Below are 18,553 nucleotides of genomic sequence, written 5' to 3'. Positions count from 1 at the left end.
ATGAGATCATTATTTTAATTATTTCGGTGTTTGTGCTAAAATGGAAGCGTATGCATTTAAATGAGTTGTTAGTGGAACAGAGCCTAACAGCTGCTAACGTTAGCCTAGCATTGACATTAGCCTAAGCTAACTTCTATTATATAGAGACCTGCTGCGTTTGAAATAAATAAATAAACCTGTTTTAAATCATGTTATGACATCTTCAGCTTTTAGACGTGTCTGATGACTGCACTACAAATCAACCCAGTATGACCACATTTACCATATTTTTACCATAGTAACTGTTTCTCTGCCGTGTCGTGTGTAGTCAATGCTCAGTAACTACAACATATTTACCATGCTTCTCCCACCATAACTGCAGTTTTACTGTGGTATTTGTAGTTAAAGCAGTAATTATACTGAAGAAATGATGTTGATTTTTATTGAACGCATCTGTCTAAAAAGCAAGAGTCTGGAAATAGTTTAACTTGTCACGTGACAAATCAGATCTTCAGTTAATTTGGCCAAATCAGATCACTTAAAGCTGTTCACACCAAGAACAAGATATATAATAACTATTTTAACGATGTATTTTTCACAGCAACAGATGATCATTTATTATAAGTGCGTGCTGCAGTTATGTTGTCTGTCATTTAAATGCTCAGCTCTTTAAAGTCTGGTGGATTCTGATTGGCTGTCAATGTTTTTATTTTTCATCATCTGCAAAACCTTCTGAAAGAGATTCCAATGATATTGTTTCTCTGTCTTTAAATGTTAAATAGCTGCAGTATGGACTCATCTTGGTGTGAAGAGGTCTATAAACGGCTTGTAATGCTGTCAGCATGTAGTAATATTTTAAAGAGTTCATATTAGCTTGCTATTGAAGAATACAGATTTTTCTAATTCTGTTTTCCTCTCATTCTGTTAAACTTCCACCCAAAATCCTGCCTGTTTCTCTTCATCTTATTCCTTTACTCCGTCAGTCACTTACACACTCTTTTATACTCTGTTGTACCTGAGATGATGGCCTTTTCTCAGACTCTGAATCTGATGAATACAGATGAACTCAGGAGTCTGCTAGAGCTGCCAGGGAACTTGAGCTTGACGTTTACTATTATAACGGCTTAATTTACTCTTTCTCTGAGTTATGTGTACCTATATGTAATGAAATGACGAGTTTTGACAAAATGACACAAACACTTTTTGCAGCATCTAAATGAGAAAAATGCTGTTTTGCATCAGTTTTGCTGAGAAATAAACTGGGTATCTTGGAGAAAGATTAAACATTGTTCTTTTACATGTTACCAACATTGTAACAATAGAAAATGGACTGAAAATGTTTTAACTTGCCCTTTAATAATGTTATATTTTAAAGCATTTTAACTGCTTAATTATTGTTTGCCTGGTTTTTATTTAGTTTATGTAATCTAACACACTGCGTTACCCCCAACACTGTATTTATATATATTTAAAGAAAAAACACAAGCAAGATTTGGGCAAAAGAATGTTTTAATTCACATCCTATTCTACAAGTAGTTACATTATTTACAGTATTTAAAAAAACCAACCGAACAAAATGAACAGTGAATGTGTTAATATCTGAAAACCATTTCTCAGTAATCCTTCATATAACAGAGGACAGTACGCATCTCCCTGTCTGAGAGCAGCACCCGACTGAATACATCATGGATTAGACTCTATCTGTAGTGTTTTAGAGGTAGACTACGGCTCTAGTCAGTAGTGTTGAATTAGGATTGTTAAGACAGATCAATGTAAGACTTTTCTCTCAAACTAAACTAAACTCAGCAGTCAAATCTCTGACATCGAAGGCCACAGTCACTTCAGCGTCAAACACTGCAGCCGGATCTGATTGGAGAAAATCTGCTTCAAATCTCACACATTTACAGCGGTGGCCAAAATTATTACAGCACTAGTATTTTCAGCTAAAAACTGGTTTTAAGTCAGTTATTTCTATCTTCCTTCAAGAAACCTCCTGCAAAGCTCCTGAGAAACAAAGGATGCTCACAACAAATGTTGATTTCATTTAGTTAATAGAAGTTCATTGATAAAGGAAATCTATTTCTGACATTATTTTTGACAGCATCCTCATTTTACAGCATTTGTACACTTTTAACAGCACTGGAGCTTTGCAGGAGGTTTCTTGAAGCGTCTTGGAGACACAGTTCTTCTGGATTTAGTCTGTCTCAGTTTCTTCATGTCTTTCCAGACAGACTGGATGATGATCAGATCTCTGTGTCTCACTGGATTATTACAATTAATGGCTAAATGAATGTTTTGTAAACTGATGTTTCCTTCTGACACACTCCAGCAAAAGCTGCTGAAAATACTAGTGTTCTAATGATTTTGGGCAGCACTTTAACTCTTTGATTCCAGTGTTAGAAAGCAGTAAGCTGTATCAAATCAAACGAAGCATCATGCACATTCAGATATTTTCTCTGGAAGAGGTGAAGGGGTTGAGAAATACGTGATTCTGGGGTCCTTGCAGCGAAGCCAGTTTATCGACTTAAAAAATGAAGAAACTAACAAGCAAACAGGCAATATGAAAAACGACGTTAACGGAGCAGTTTTAGTTGGCATCAGCTGAACTCGGTTATAAAAGAGTTTTGTCGCATCAGACGAGTGAACCGGCTCTGCTCTGCGCCGGCACCATGACGGGAACGGCACCCATGCGCTCCAGCATGGCTTGGCTCACGGCGTACGAGTGTGTGTGCTGCTGTCCGTGCGTCACGGCCGGTGTTGTGGCAGCCGGCGGGCGGAGGCTCAGCGAGCCGTTACTGCGGGCCATGATGGGCGGAGAGGGGGCGGAGTTTGTGGTGACCACCAGAGTCTTGGGCGGCGGCAGGGTGTGGCTGCCGTTAGCGTACGGAGCGTTTCCGGCGCTGAAGGTCTGTCGCGTGTCGCCGTTGTAGCGCGTGTAGGAGTTGGTGTCGTAGTTGGGTTTGGGGTTGTGCCAGTAGCGGCTGTTGTAGGTGTTGGTGGACGTCAGCGTGTCGTTCTCTGAAGACGAGGCGTCCGCTTGGAACGCTTTAACGGATGAGGATCTCTTCGGAGGGAGATCGTCCTCCCTGTGTGAAGTGGGATGGGAAGATTGCAATTCAGAGATATTCATAGATATTATATTTCCAAACTCTTTAAAACGGGGGTCATGGGAAATTTCTGTGAATATTAGAAAAGTATGTTATGCTGTGAAATATTTCTGTAAAATAAAAAGCTAACAGGGCAACATTCACAGTAGCCTAGAATTAAACAGCTGGTCTCGTCTGGCCAGAGGAGAACGCCACACCATTTCAACACTGTTTAATTCTGTAAAGCTGCTTGGACAATCTGCATTGTAAAAAGGCTATAAACAATGGTGACATCTGAAATAAGTGTTGCCTTGGCAAAGAACTGAAATAAAATATTAAACTGTCCTCCCTGTATTAGGTGGGACATTAAGATTGCTAATTTATATTCACATAAAGTCCAATAAATTCAGCATATAATTAGAATTTTAAAATGTTTTTTCCAGGCCTGTTAAGGTCATGGGAAATGTCTGGGAATATACAACTGTCGAATTCTGCTGAAAAATATTTCATCAGCCACATATGGACCTTTCATAGAGCAAATCGTTCTTGTGAGTCACTGAATTAATGAATCGTTTGATTCTGCTGATGAAAAGTCACCTGATCTCATTGGGAATCTCCTCCTCCTCGTATTTGTTCTTGTTTCTCCAGTAGAAGAGCGTGACGAGCACCAGTAAAGAGCAGATGATGAGCGCCAGAATGCCAGTGGTGATGGTTCCTGCGATCAGACCGACGTTTTGAGGCTGCGCTGTCACACAACAGAGACAGAGAGACGGCTGTGAGATCTCATGTGTCTCTTATGATGTTTAAAGAGACTGTGCTAAACCACACATTTCAATGTGATGATCGCTGTGTGATCTCCTCAAATCACTGGATGTAGCGCGCTATGATTTCCACAAAATTCCACGGATGGAGTCACGGAATCCAGTCATAAAAATGGAATTCACGTTATGATAATTCGGAGGAATACATTTCCGTTAATTAGACATGCTTTTGGATTGCTTAAATTTAATTTAATTGCGATATGTCTGTGAATAAACCACAAAATATTATTGTCAAATACACACATAAACTTCACTACAACCCGTCAAAGAAATTCAGTTTAACTTAAAGAAACTGTGACATAAATATATTCCTATTATACAGTAGGATATACTTCTCATTAATAAAAAATTATAATAATAATAGAATTGTTAAAAGTTTATTTTCAAAGTAATATCACAATTTTCTTCCATGTTTTAATTTTAATGGTAAACTTCTTTTATGTAGCAATTTGTTTGGCAAAAAATGACTTTTTTATTTGATTACATTTTAAAAAGTAATTTAGTTCATATGTTTTATGCCTTTATTTGATTATTATATATATATATATATATATGATGAAATAAATACAAATAAAATATACAATTTTAATACAATATTAACCAAAAAAAAAAAAAACATGAATAAAATAAAAGAAAATCCATGCAAATTAAACCGTTTAATAGTTGGGTAATTATTGTCTAATTGTAAAAATTGTAATAAACTATTCAATTGCAAAATTTGCGTGAATTCAATTTATTAGATATGCTTTTTGATTGTTAAAATGTGATTAAACCAATTTAAAAATTCACATTTAAATGGAAACCACTGAATTTTGGAGAAATTAAAATGGAAAAACAGAATATATGAAAAAATAAAACCGAATCTGTGGAAAACATCGAACAGATTTCATAGGGTCCTATGAATGAGCGTCAGCGGCTCCAGACTTACGTGCCACGACCTGCAGGTTGAGGACACAGGTGCTCTTTCCGATGGCGTTTGATGCCATGCACTGATACAGTCCAGATGTGCTGGTGCTGATGTTCCTCAGTGTGACCGTACCCTGCATCTGATCTGAGCAACACAGAATAACACACAACGCCCCAGTTATTAAAACATCTCAATAACAGGAATATGTTTACAGGTCACAGGTATCAATAAACTGATAATGCAAGAAAGTGTCCTGATGTGAAAACATTAACAGATAACAATAAGAACATTAAATAAGATGAAATTAGATATTGATCAGATTGTGCTTAAATCATTTCCACCAATTAAAAAACAAAGTTTACATGACCTGACATGTTCTTGGCTTATTAAAATAAAGACTACTGTATTTGTAGGATTGTGGATGAAATCACACTCAGTAACATAACACAGACTCTATATCTAAAAAATAATGAAATAAATCGCATTAAATCTAGAAAAATCATTTTGTTCTGGAAGAGTACAGATTGGTTTTGCAGTTAAACTAATGGCCTCTAGATGGCAGTATGATCGCATCACAACAGAATCTGTTCCTGTTTGAGAAAGTAAAGCTGTTTCTCACAGCTGTGAAAGCTTTTTGAGGCCAAAGCACCAAAATATAACAACCGTCTTTAGAATAAGGCTACTGTACCGTTACCGTCCACAGACTCTCACCTTCTTTATCAGAAATAATGAAAAAGTTTGTTTGTCAAGGGTCTTTTCTGGCACACACAAATGCCCCCAAAATACAGTACAATTGTGAAATATTACTACTATTTAAAATATCAGTTTTTTTATGTGAATATGTATAAAAACGCAATTTATTTCTGTGATCAAAGCTGTATATTCAGCATCATTACTCCAGAAATCCTTCAGAAATCATTCTAATGTCTAATATAGTTTTTTTGCTGCTCAAGAAACATTTCTGATTATTATCAATGCTTCATATTTTATTCATTAAGGATGCATTAAATTGATCAAAAGTGACAGTAAAGACACTTCTAATGTTACAAAAGATTTCTATTTCAAATAAAAGCTGTTCTTTTGAACTTTCTATTCAGCTGTGAATCCTGAAAAATACAATGTGTCACAGTTTCCACAAAAATATTGTGCAGCACAAGTGTTTTCAACATCATGTGACACTGAAGACTGGAGTAATGATGCTGAAAATACAGCATTTGATCACAGCAATAAATTACACTTTACTATATATTCACATAGAAAACAGTTCTTTTAAATGGTAAAAATATTTCACAATTTTTACTGTATATTTTTAATCCAATAATGCAGCCTTGGTGAGCAGAAGAGGCTTCTTTCAAATCTGTAGTGTACTATAAATAGAGTGAATTTTGATTTTGATGGATTCTGTAGCCGTATTCTAAATAGCGTGGCGTTCGGAGAGAGCGGGTCAGGTCACCTCACAGACACACATGGTGGACCGGGAAGGGCAAAGGTCACACCACAGCAGGAGTCAAGAGCTGCGCATTTACCCGAGAACGTGGGGCAAAACGGGATTCCCACGGGCAGGGGTTTAATACCTTGCATGGCATTGTGGGGCAGTTTGGCCACCGACTCCAGCTTCTCCCAGGCGTAGGTGGGTGTCGGGATGCCCTCGTCCGAACCACACAACAGCATCACATCGCTGCCCACGTCCAGCGAACCCTGAATCCGACAGGACGGGGTGGATGGAGGAACTGCAGTGCACAGAGAGAATGAAGATCAGCTTCATATACGGTGTGCTTCACATCAGCTGTCTAATAACCTGCAGAACAGCTTGTGTACCAGACTTTGTGCCAAAAGTGTGCTCCAGTGAGACAACGTCAATGTTTGAAGGTCACATGACAATGCCAACATGGCAGATGTAGTTTGAATTGCATTCATATTACATACATGCATATGATATAGAACATACTTTTGAAGCAAGTTCTAAAATGCACTAGAAATAAACTAGAAATTAAAATTGAAAATACAAAAAAAATCTAAATAAAAACTATAATAGTAAAAAATTATACAAACTGAATTAAAAAAAGAAACCTAAATAGTAATTAAAAATCTAATAAAATGGAAATGTTCATTACAAAATTCCTAAAAAATTCCTAAACTGAAATAAAAACTGAAAATATAAAAGCTAATTCAAATTTTAAATTAAAAACTATAATAGTAAATAAGTAATACTGAAATAACACTAAAACAGAATAATAAATAAATTAAACCTAAATAATAATTAATAGTAAACTGACAAGTTCATAAAAAAATTACTAAAAGTTAAACTGAAATAAAAACTGAAAATATAAAAGCTAATTAAAAATATAAATAAAAAACTATAATAGCATATTAAAATAGCACTAAACCCGAAATTAAAAAGAAATTAAACGTAAACAGTAATATCTTTAAAAAAAACCTAAATAAAATGACAAAAGCATAATGCAAAATTACAAAACAAACAAACTAAAGTTTAAATGAAAACTAAAAATATAAAAATAAAAGCTAATTCAAAACATAAATAAAATTATAATCATATATAAATAAATAACACTAAAACTGAATGAAAAATGTATTCAATCTAAATAGTAAGATTTAAAAAACAATGAATTAATTGCAATGACATACATTTAGATTTTATATTAATGATTAATACAGCTAAATAGATGATTTCTGGGTTGCATGTTTTTCTTTCGTTATCTCTCTTTTGTTATATAGTTTTGCTTTTGTAAAAAAAATGATGCTTATAATGTTATGTATACAATATGTTTTGTTTCCCATATTATGTCTGAAAATAAGACTCTTAGGAAGTTTGTTTCAGTTCTTACGGCTTCAGATGTTCAAGTTTCTTTAGAAATTTGACTAAGTCTTGATGGTTGTTCAATGCTCGGCCAGATGTTAATGGCTGGAAGTGCTTAACAGCGCGATCAGAGCAGGAGCCGAAGTTTCAACCAGCGCACGAGCAAGCAAAGAGAGCAGAGCAACCCCAAAGGTGGGTGTCTGTCTTTTAACGGGCTGACTTCAGTCCGCCCCTTTTGCTGTTTGATCCAATCCCAAGTGTCTCTGTAGGGCAGTGCTTTTGAATATATTGCTTTAATAGAAATAGGTATAAAGAAATATCTGTTGGCAGAGAGTCAATAAAAGTTTGGGTGTTCTTCGCACAAGAAACAAAGCTGCACTCCTTTGGAATGTAGGGAGGGCGAAAGAGAGAGAGGAGAGTTGTACGAGGTCATGAGAGATTTCCTTAGCTCGGACGTCGGTGTAAAACCGTCTCTCCTGGTTGATACGATCATTGAATTACATGTTAAGCAGTCAGGAGGTCGTGTCCAGATCCAGAGGTCTTTGTCCTGTTTCTGGTTGAATTATATTTAAGTGATAAGAAAGCCACAGTAAAGTCCTGCTCTGGAATACGTCCAGATGTTCCCTCAAATTTATCCTGGTTTTTAGAGGTCTCCTGAGATGAGGAGATTTAGGGCAGGAAATAGGCCAGCCAATCAAATGCAGGCTTAATTCAGGAATCTTAGCTGTCTTGAAATGACCTGTGTGTGTCCTGGTCTACTATGCACTACAAAAGTTACCATCAAATTATAATAAAACAAGTCAAGAAAGAGATATTACAATAGTTGTTCATATTGCTCTCTGGTTCATTCATCACACTGGAAACTGGAGGTCAAGTGAACTGCACTGCATTGTGGGATACAGTAATCCATACAGTGTGTTTTGCTGCATACTGAACATCATGGTAAATGAAGAAGATTCATGCATACAGAATACTCTGCACTGTACACACACTACTGTACATACAGCAGACATACTAATGACATCTGAAGAGTAATATGTGACCCTGGAGCACAAAAGCAGTCTGAAGTCGCTGGGGTATATGTGTAGCAATAGCCAAAAATACATTGTATGGGTCAAAATGATAGATTTTTCTTTTATGCCAAAAATCATTAGGATATTAAGTAAAGATCATGTTCCATGAACATATTTTGTAAATTTCCTACCGTAAATATATTAAAACTTCATTTTTGATTAGTAATATGCATTGCTAAGAACTTCATTTGAACAACTTTAAAGGAGATTTTCTCAATATTTAGATTTTTTTGCTCCCTCAGATTCTAGATTTTCAAATAGTTGTATCTCAGACAAATATTGTCCTATCATAACAAACCATACTTCAATGGAAAGATTATTTATTCAGCTTTAAGAAGATGTATAAATCTTAATTTCAAAAACGGACCCTTATGACTGGTTTTGTGGTCCAGGGTCACATGTGTGTGAGTGACTGCTCACCCAGCACAGTGAGGCCGATGACGCCGATATTGCGTCCCCCGCGGTCGGGCAGGTTGTTGACCAGGCACTGGTACGTCCCCGTGTCCGACAGCTGTGTGTTATTGATGAAGATCGAGGCACTTGTGCTGGGCATGGTGGAGACGAAGCCCACGCGCCCGTTCATGTGATTGGCTAAACTGAAGACCTGCCCGCCCTGATAGATGATCACCTGCCAACAACACAAACACAAACATAATCACACTTCATTTATGCTTTATGCAGGTTCTCAGGTCAAACAGATCATGCATAACACTGTGTGCGCTGTGGACTGAAAATATGACTATTGAATCAAGCAAATGCATATGTGACCCTGGAGCACAAAAGCAGTCATCAGTAACACAGGTATATTTGTAGCAATAACCAACAATACATTGTATGGGTCAAAATTATAGATTTTTCTTTAATGCCAAAATCATTAGGATATTAAGTAAAGATCATGTTCCATGAAGATATTTTGTAAATTTCCTACCGTAAATTTTTGATTAGTAATATGCATTGCTAAGAACTTCATTTGAACAACTTTAAAGGAGATTTTCTCAATATTTAGATTTTTTTGCTCCCTCAGATTCCAGATTTTCAAATAGTTGTATCTCAGACAAATATTGTCCTATCATAACAAACCATACATCAATGGAAACGGCTTATTCATTCAGCTTTCAGAAGATGTATAAATATCAATTTAAAAAAATGTAACCTTATGACTGGTTTTGTTGTCCGGGGTCACATATTTAACATTAAATACATGTTTAGTAAATGCAAGAAAGACCACATATTTATTTATTATAGCACAGGCTGTTTCAAGCAGCTTCATGGAAAAAATATATAGTGTTAATATTGTAAAATTAATCAACTATAAAACTAATTTCAGCTGTAAAGCAACTCTACAGAAGACAATAGCTTTATTATCCAGCATAATAAAGTTCAGTTTTTTCTTCTCATCTGATAATCAATATGTTCAATAATATTTCCTGAATATTAATTGTCTTTTAAGCCCTAAATGAGCAGCCAGAGAGGAAGTAGCTGAATTTAAAAGCTGAATATTTTAATGCAAATCACATGAAATCAAACTTGAATCTTTAATATGAATGTTAATTAAAATATGTACATTTCTTAAACAGATGCAGACTCAAGGGTTAAACTATAAAACAAAGTTTTAATGAAGTATATAGTTATATATATATATATGCTCCAGCTGAATTAAATGTGGAAAATCGCGGAGCAGAAAAATGTGGAGAGCTATTTAAATTAAACTGCACTAATTAATGATAAGTGTTAATTATACCATGAAAAGCCACAATTATGAGTTATTTTAGTATAATTTATATACTTATAGTTTTTGAATTTTGAATTAGATTTTATTTTAATATTTTCAGTGTTCATTCTAATTGTAGTAAATAAATGTATTTAGTTTTGTAGTGTATTTGCCATTTTTGTCTGGTTTTAGTTATTTTAGTACATCAATTGAAACTAAATAAAAATTAGAAATGCTTTGGCAATTAGCTAAAATAAAGAAAGCTTGAGTTTTCATGTATTTTATTTTATTTCAGTTAATATTTATTTTATTTCAAGTAATGAAGTTTGTAATTTTAGTTAACAGTAATAAAGCTGGGCAAAGCAAATCGTGTTATGTTTGCAAGACACATTTCTTTCTTTATTTTCTTTAGAATAATGTGCAATGACGAATCAGTGCCAAAAAGACCAGGAACATGAATTTAGAAAGTCAATTTTGATGTGTGATGTTAAAAAGCGAGTGTTAACGTATAAATAAGATAAAAACAAGGATGCATTTTATGTTCAAAATGATTAATTATTGAAATTGTTTAATTATGCAGCATTTTGAACAAAGCTTTGTCAGTCTGAGCGTCCGCATGTCCATCAGACACTCGTGTAGAAGAAGAGCTGCTGGAATATACAACACACACACACACACACACACACACACATGTTGGTTTTTGTGGTTTATGGGGACTCTCCATAGGCGTAATGGTTTTTATACTGAACAAACTGTGTGTGCTATTGCCCTACACCAACCCTACACCTAAACTTAGCCCTCACAGGAGACTGCATTTCAACTTTCCCCCAAAAAACCTCACTCTGTATGATTTATAAGCGTTTTGAAAAGTGGGGACATGGGTCAATGTCCTGAAAAGTCACCTTCACCTTTTCAAAAAAACACCATTTAGTATGTTTTTTAAGCCTTTTGAATTACGGGGACATAGGCAGTGTCCTCATAAACCACCTTCATATTGTAATACCTCTGTCATACCCATGTCATTATACACATTTGTGTCCTCATAAACCACATATACATGCACACACACACACACACACACACACAATAAAACATTTTTAAAGGACTTTGATCTTTGTTAGAAGCTTCTGTGATCTACCACATTAAAAGAAACCTGCTTCAGTGTGTGTGTGTGTGATCATGGGAGGGTTTCAGTGGCCTTCGAGAGCCTGAATGATCACACACACAGTGTTTTTGAGCCACAGTAAATGATGCTGTCATGGACTCTGAGCTTCTCACACACAAATGAACAGGCAGCACTTCAGCTGAGATGAATCAAGACAAGCCCCGCAGCCAGCGTGTGTGTGTGTGTGTGTGTGTGTGATATGAGCTGTGTAATAAGAAGAGATGGAAGTGATGTATAGGTATATATGTCAGAAAAAGAAAAATGACTGTTGCTTTAATTCATGTTATCAGCCGCCTTATTCTTCATCATAACGTCTCAATAGTGCGCGTTATGGATGAGCTCTTATTAGTGCTGTTTGCTAAGCCATGCATCACTAGTGCTCACAGCAGCTCGCTAATATTTCCTGCATATGAATTATTTTTTAAGCCCCGACTGAGCAAAGACGACAGTGACCAATCACAAATCAGTATGCAAATATGACACTGACATCATCACTGTCAGCTCAAGTAGTTTGATTTTGAAAGTGAAAACTTTAACAATGCAGAATCATTGGAAGCTTTAATCTTTAGTTTGAACTTTAATATAAATAAGTACATTTCTTAAATTATGGATAAGCTTTTATTAGTATGGAAGCCCATTTCCACCACAGATAAAAAAAGAAAAGAAAATGGCGATTTTTATTTCACAATTTTTTTCTTGTAATTCTGAGATGTAAACTCACAATTCAGATTTTTTTCCCCTCAGAATTCTGCGTTTGTTTAATCAAGTTTATATCTTGCAATTCTGAGAAAAAATGTCAGAAATGCAGAATTGCAGTAAAAAAACAAAAACTAAATGTCTTACTAAAACTAAAACAAAACAAGTTACTTGAAATCAAATAAACAATGAATGAGATAAATAATACAATTAAAATAAAAAAATCTTAAATTTATTTTCATTGCAAAACTGAAATCAAATAAAAAATAATAAAAAATAAGATAGCAAAATTACTAAAACTTTAACTAAAATTAAGGTTACTTTTTTAAGGTCCCCTTGTTACAGTGTAATTATTCATTTAAGTACTGAGTAATATTAATTAACTACATGTACTTACTATATGGTTAGGGTTACTTGCATGTAATTATGCATAATTTATTGTTATAATAATAGGAAGTACATGTAACAAGAACACCTTAAAATAAAGTGTTAGCAAAATTAAAATAAAAACAGAAAATATAAATATTAAAGTAATTCAAAATATTAATAAAAACTTTAATAGTATCTAAAATAACGCTAAAGAGCCAAAACTAAGCAGATTTCCACACACTGGTATGCAGTGAGATGAAAGGAGGTCATCATGTGTGCAGATGGTCATCAGCGCTAAGAACTGACTTGGCTCCAGCCATATCATGAGCTGCCAATCATTAAGCCCCTCCCCCTGGCATCTCCTCTGCTCCGCCCTCCATTCGGTCTCTTCACTGATTCAGTCACTTCATGACACGCTTGTGGAGAAACATGCATAAATATGAAAGCATAAAATATTTGTATTAATAAAATATGCAAAATAGTTTTACTAGGAATAAGTGCAGACACTAGCTGAACTTGCAAATGAACAAAGCAGAAAGGATTTGGCGTTGAAGCTGTACACACACGTCTTAATCTGCCGCTGAACGCAGAAGATTACAGCAAACACAGACGGACGTGAAGAGATGGTGATCTGATCAGAAGCAGGTCAGACGGCTGATAGCATGTGTTTTTATCATGAGCTCAACATATGCTAAAGATACGCCACTGTAAATCCCTCACCTATATGAAGCGCTGAGCATGCTGGGATACAGCCGACATGCAGATGCACTGCAGTTGCTCCTAAACAAATTCAAAGCATTCATATTTTTGTCACATGATTTTTGAACATGAGATTTTTAATCCAATTCTGCCAAAAATGTCTTAATGTCTAAAGACATGTTGAGTGCAGTGCATTGTGGGATACTACAGTGTTACATATACTGCAAATGCAGTAGTTATTAATATGCATTAGTCATAAAAACCAGTAACTGAAATAAAGCTAAAATATAAATATATTAGATGAAAAACTTACACTTGAAGAACTTGAACATCAAAAATATTAGAAATATTGCCTTGGAAGGAAACTAACTGAAATATGTTTAAGTACTAAGATGACTAAAACTGCAATAAATAATATTAATATAAAAAACTAATAAAAAATTAGGCTTAAATAATGTAAAACTAAAAAACAAATATATATTTTCAAATATTTCTATTAAAAATATTTCCATTAAGCATGACAAAATTACTAAAACTTCAACTTTATTAAAATTTAGTTAATTTAAAATATTAATGAATACTGTAATGGTAAATAAATAATACTAAAATAACATTGTTTAGCATCTAATATGCTGATTAGATAATAGTTTAAACTGATGAAGTGGATTAAAAATAAAATCTAAAAAGTTTAATAAAATAAAAATAAATGACATAATATTACAAAAAATTAAGCAGATGTAGTGGACTTGAAATAAAATAACATCTAAAAAGCTGAGGGGAAAATATCAGAAAAAAAAGACTAAAACTTATTTACTTTAAAAATAAAATCTGAATAAAATAAAAACAATTCACATTACAAAATTACTAAAACTGAAGTAGTAGACAAAAAAATAAAATAAAAATTTCAATATAATAATTAAAAATATTAATAAATACTAAATTACTATAGTATATAATTAATACTAAAATAAAATTTTAGCACCTAATTTTCCGAAAAACTGATGAGGTTGATTATAAATACAATAATGTGTTTTGAATTTGAGAGATATAGCGTGTGCATGTGTAGCTGTATAATTATGGTGTGTGTGTGTTTTGTGCTTGTGTAACGAGCAGCTGTTGTGTCTTGGCCTGTGCAGCTCTGGGTTAATTAGTGCAGAAGATTCGTTTGTTGTGCATGTTATGTTGAAACAGTTGGAGGCAGGTGTGTGTGTGTGTGTGCGTTTAGGTCACATACAGAGTTACAAACAGGTAAGTATATGTGCGTGTGTGTGATTGGGTTATCTTCACAGAGTTACACACAGGTAAGTGTGTGTGTGTGTGTGTGTGTGTGTGTGTATGGGTAGCAGGTGAGTAGGGTTTGGCCTGCAGTCATTCATGAAAATAAATCAGACGGAATCAAAGGCTGAGGCCATAAACCTGCGCTCTGTGTTTGAAGCCCTACTAATGCTCACGCCGCTCATGTGCGAGGCCGAGCTTTAACATGAGCGTGTTACCCAGAGGGCAGTGCACAGATGTGTGTGTGGACAATACAGGTAAAGAAAAGACATCAAGATGAGTTTGCAGCACGTGAACTTCAATGCATCACAAACCAACCCAAGTGGTCTGTTTTAGCAATGTTTTGCTAATGTACACATTTATGAAAACATTATTCCCTGAATTCCAGTTTTTTAAAAACGTTTTTTGTTGGCTATGCAGATGTAAAGGGAACATTCCATTGTATCATTTTCCAAACATTATGGGAATGTTACTGTTGAATGTTCTCTGAACGTTCTGAAACAAGTAGTTACATTTAAAAAGCAAAAACAAAGAAACATTTAGACAAACACCTGCCGATGGCCAGTGACTTGAGAAAATTTACCGGCCATAAATAATTTTGACCAGCCATGAAACTGTGTGTGTAAAAAAACAAGCAGAACAAACTAGGGAAATGCATCTAATTGCAATTGTTATTAAATGTTTGTTTGCTTGTTTATTTATTAATTTATTATACAGAATAAATGATTAATATTAAATACTTATAGTGATATTTCTTTTTGTTATTTTTCTAATTTAAATAACTAAAAATAATAATAATTATTATTATATTATTAGTTATTAATAATAAATATATATAATTATTAGTAGTGTTATTAATAATAGTAGTAGTGATCAATAGTAGTTAATCAAAATTATAAAAAAATAAGGAAATATAAAATAAAGTAGTATTTACTACTAATATTAATATTATTATTATTGATAATAGAAATGTTTTAAATTGTATCATTTTAATGTATAAAATAATATTAATTTATTTAATAATAATTATAATATTATAATATGCACTGCTATTTAAAGTAAAAACAACAACAATAATAATGTATTCTCAGGCATTGTTAGAATTAATAAAAAGGTTACTGGTCAACTGAGAGCAACATTCTTTCATAAACTCATCAGTACTAATTATTACTCACATTTGGTGCTTGGCGAGTGTTAATTTTAGGCCTTGTGTGATTATAGCTGCTATTTTTAAAAGGCTTGAAATGTTGCTGATCCAATCAGATTTTAGCACCGTTAGTCGTGCTGAGTTGGTCAGGTGTGAATTCAGGCTACAAACAACACTGTGCAGTTTTACTTGCATGTAATTGACTGTTCTCAACGAGGTAAGTCTCATTAGTCTGGTACTAACGAACATGCTGCTTGATTATATTCTAATATAGTAGTCATAAACAAACAATCATTAGACCAGCCTGTGAAAATAATTACAGCCTTTTCTGGTGCCGTGACCCGGGTTTGCAGTTTCTCTTGATCTTACTTGTTTATTTGCCATTTCAGTATTAATACTCCAGCAGTAAACATGGGAATGTTTGTGGTCAACCTGGCGCTTGTTTACGGGGCGCTGAACTGCATCCGTGAACAAAGTCAGATGGCGGTCATGATTTAAGTAAATGAATCACTGGCTCCGTCCCAGCGCCTGACCCACACGCTCATGATTTCTGCCCTTCTCTTCAGCTTTCTCAGTTCGTTAATGAATACAGGGAAGGTGCAAAATCTCAACAGGAAGTCTACAGTCACATGCTGTCTTGAAAGAGAGACTTGAGAGGGAAAAAAATTAATGTACTAAAAGTGGAAACTTAAAAAAAACTAAAAAAAAACAGTTTTTAGTAAAATAAAAAATACATTGAAAATGTGTAAAGACTATAAAAAACAAAAACAAAAAAAATATGTATTTTTTCCAGATTTTTTAAAATGAAGTTTTAAGACATATAACCATTTAAAAAAAATAGTAACACCTTTTGCATTCTGGGTCAATTTTGACCTGGAAATCAACTGAGGCTTAATGCATGATGTTGTTGTTGTTGACCTTTTGTGCATCTATGGAGCTAGATTAGTCTCAAGAATACTTCTGTAAATTATATTTAGCCTATTTCCCATAAATCACACAATTTTGGGACTGAATTTCACTCCACCGCCACATATTGATGAACCACTGCAGCATGAAGAATTGTTCTTTTTCATCAGAAATTCCAGGTTTATGCAAGTGAAATTAATATATTTTGTTTGAAAACCTTTCAGAGTAAATATCGGTGTTGTTTTGTTGGAAAATGAATATGCAGTTTTCAAGACATGAGTCATGAGTTATACGCGCAAAGGAATTTAATTAAATAAAAGTCACTGGTAATTCTCATTTGATATCTTCATATAAATTTCATATAATTATATATTCAAACACAATTTCTCACAAATATTCAAAATATGTTTTTCTTGCATCACACCAATTTTGAAAGAATTTCCAAAATACTTAATAATAAAAATGGAGGTTAATGTAGTAAAAACATGATAACACTGTAAAAGATTTAAATCTTTGCACATTCACTTGTTGCTAAGAAGTTATTAATCAGACGTAATATGGTTTTAGCTGAAAACATATTAAGTTATGAAGCTTACAGACCACCAGGTCAAAAAATTTGCATGCAGATGTAAAATGCATTGGTAGGGTTAATCCTTATGGATATAATCAAGCACTTTCCTAAGTTGTGTCCCGCCGAACTCCAAAATACAGCACAATATGGATGTTAAATGCATGTGAGTGTGGTTAAGGTCAGTATATCTGTGTGTGGTTTGGTTTATCACCTGCTCTGGCTGGTTGGCGTTGGCCAGTGGCGTGACCATCCATATGATGTAGAGATTATTGAGGGCGGCGCTGGTGGTGAACGTACAGGGCAGGACGGCCGCCTGACCTCTGGCCACCTGAACACTGCTCTGGCTCACCGTCACTTCCAGCGCATACACACACACTGAGGAGAAAACACACACACACACACCAGTCAAATAACTGTATAAAACTCACCAAACAGGGTAAACAAAATACACTTATTTACCAATTATGAAGAACGTTAATAATAAAAAAAAATATATATACAGTCAAACTAAAAATTATTCAGACACCAGATATAATTTTTTATACTTTTTTAGTGGGTAAAGGACACTATAGTTCATTTATGTAAGTGAGGATTGCAAAAAAAGTAAACTGTGACATATTATACCCAAAAATTCTTCATACAGTGGACTACCAGTAAGATTTGGGAGCAAAAATTATTCAGATACTTTGACCTGAGCATGTTTTTCTTTAATTGCTAATGCAACCTTTTTCCACCACAGACTGAACAAAGTGAAGCATTGCTTGGTGATTGGTTGAGCTAAATTGGTTTTTATCTAATTGTGTTCTTAAATTTAACATCTGACAGCTATTCAACCCAATTCATTACATGCCTTTCTATCAAAGTTATCTGATATTATCAAGATCAGTTTGTTCTGACACAGTTTAACCCTGAGCTCTTGTCATATTTTATTACCATTTTCTAAACTATAGTGAATAAACTGTGATAATGTGAGAAATGTGGGTGTCAGAATACATTTGGGTTTGACTGTATAAAACGCACAAAATGTGTGTTGTTTTGTTCATTTCTTCATACAGATGTTTTTGGACAGCAATAAATTCAGCAAATATTATTAGTTCAAATGATATTGCCGTGTGTTCAGCTTTTATTAACGCTTTCATACATTGAGTGTTTAGTTAAGGTTATTCCTCACAAAGATATTGTTAATTTACTTTTAATGTAAAACAGTTAACAAAATACAGTAAAACTTTAACACTGAAACAACATTTAATTCTAAATGCTTGTAAAAAGTAGAAAATATGGTAACACTTCACAATAAGGTCCTATTAGGTAATATTAGTTAATGCATTAA

At 34.1% G+C, this 18,553-nt stretch overlaps 1 protein-coding gene across 1 annotated transcript in view; it reads right to left on the bottom strand.

Moving 5' to 3' along the window:
• Positions 1-1,472: 1,472 nt before the first annotated feature.
• LOC306851794 (immunoglobulin superfamily member 11-like) overlaps positions 1,473-18,553 on the bottom strand; it is a 93,854-nt gene continuing 76,773 nt past the window's right edge. The window contains exons 2-7 of the mRNA XM_079388235.1: positions 17,435-17,598; positions 9,105-9,312; positions 6,368-6,523; positions 4,815-4,937; positions 3,663-3,810; positions 1,473-3,065 (exon numbers count right to left, since the gene is read on the bottom strand). Coding sequence (XP_079244361.1) covers positions 2,612-3,065; positions 3,663-3,810; positions 4,815-4,937; positions 6,368-6,523; positions 9,105-9,312; positions 17,435-17,598 — 1,253 coding nt within the window. The 3' untranslated portion in view covers positions 1,473-2,611. The remainder of the gene's footprint in view (positions 3,066-3,662; positions 3,811-4,814; positions 4,938-6,367; positions 6,524-9,104; positions 9,313-17,434; positions 17,599-18,553) is intronic.

The sequence above is a fragment of the Barbus barbus genome (assembly GCF_936440315.1).
Source record: "Barbus barbus genome assembly, chromosome: 31".
Taxonomy (NCBI): Eukaryota; Metazoa; Chordata; class Actinopteri; order Cypriniformes; family Cyprinidae; genus Barbus; species Barbus barbus.
This window is presented reverse-complemented; position numbering and strand designations above follow the sequence as displayed.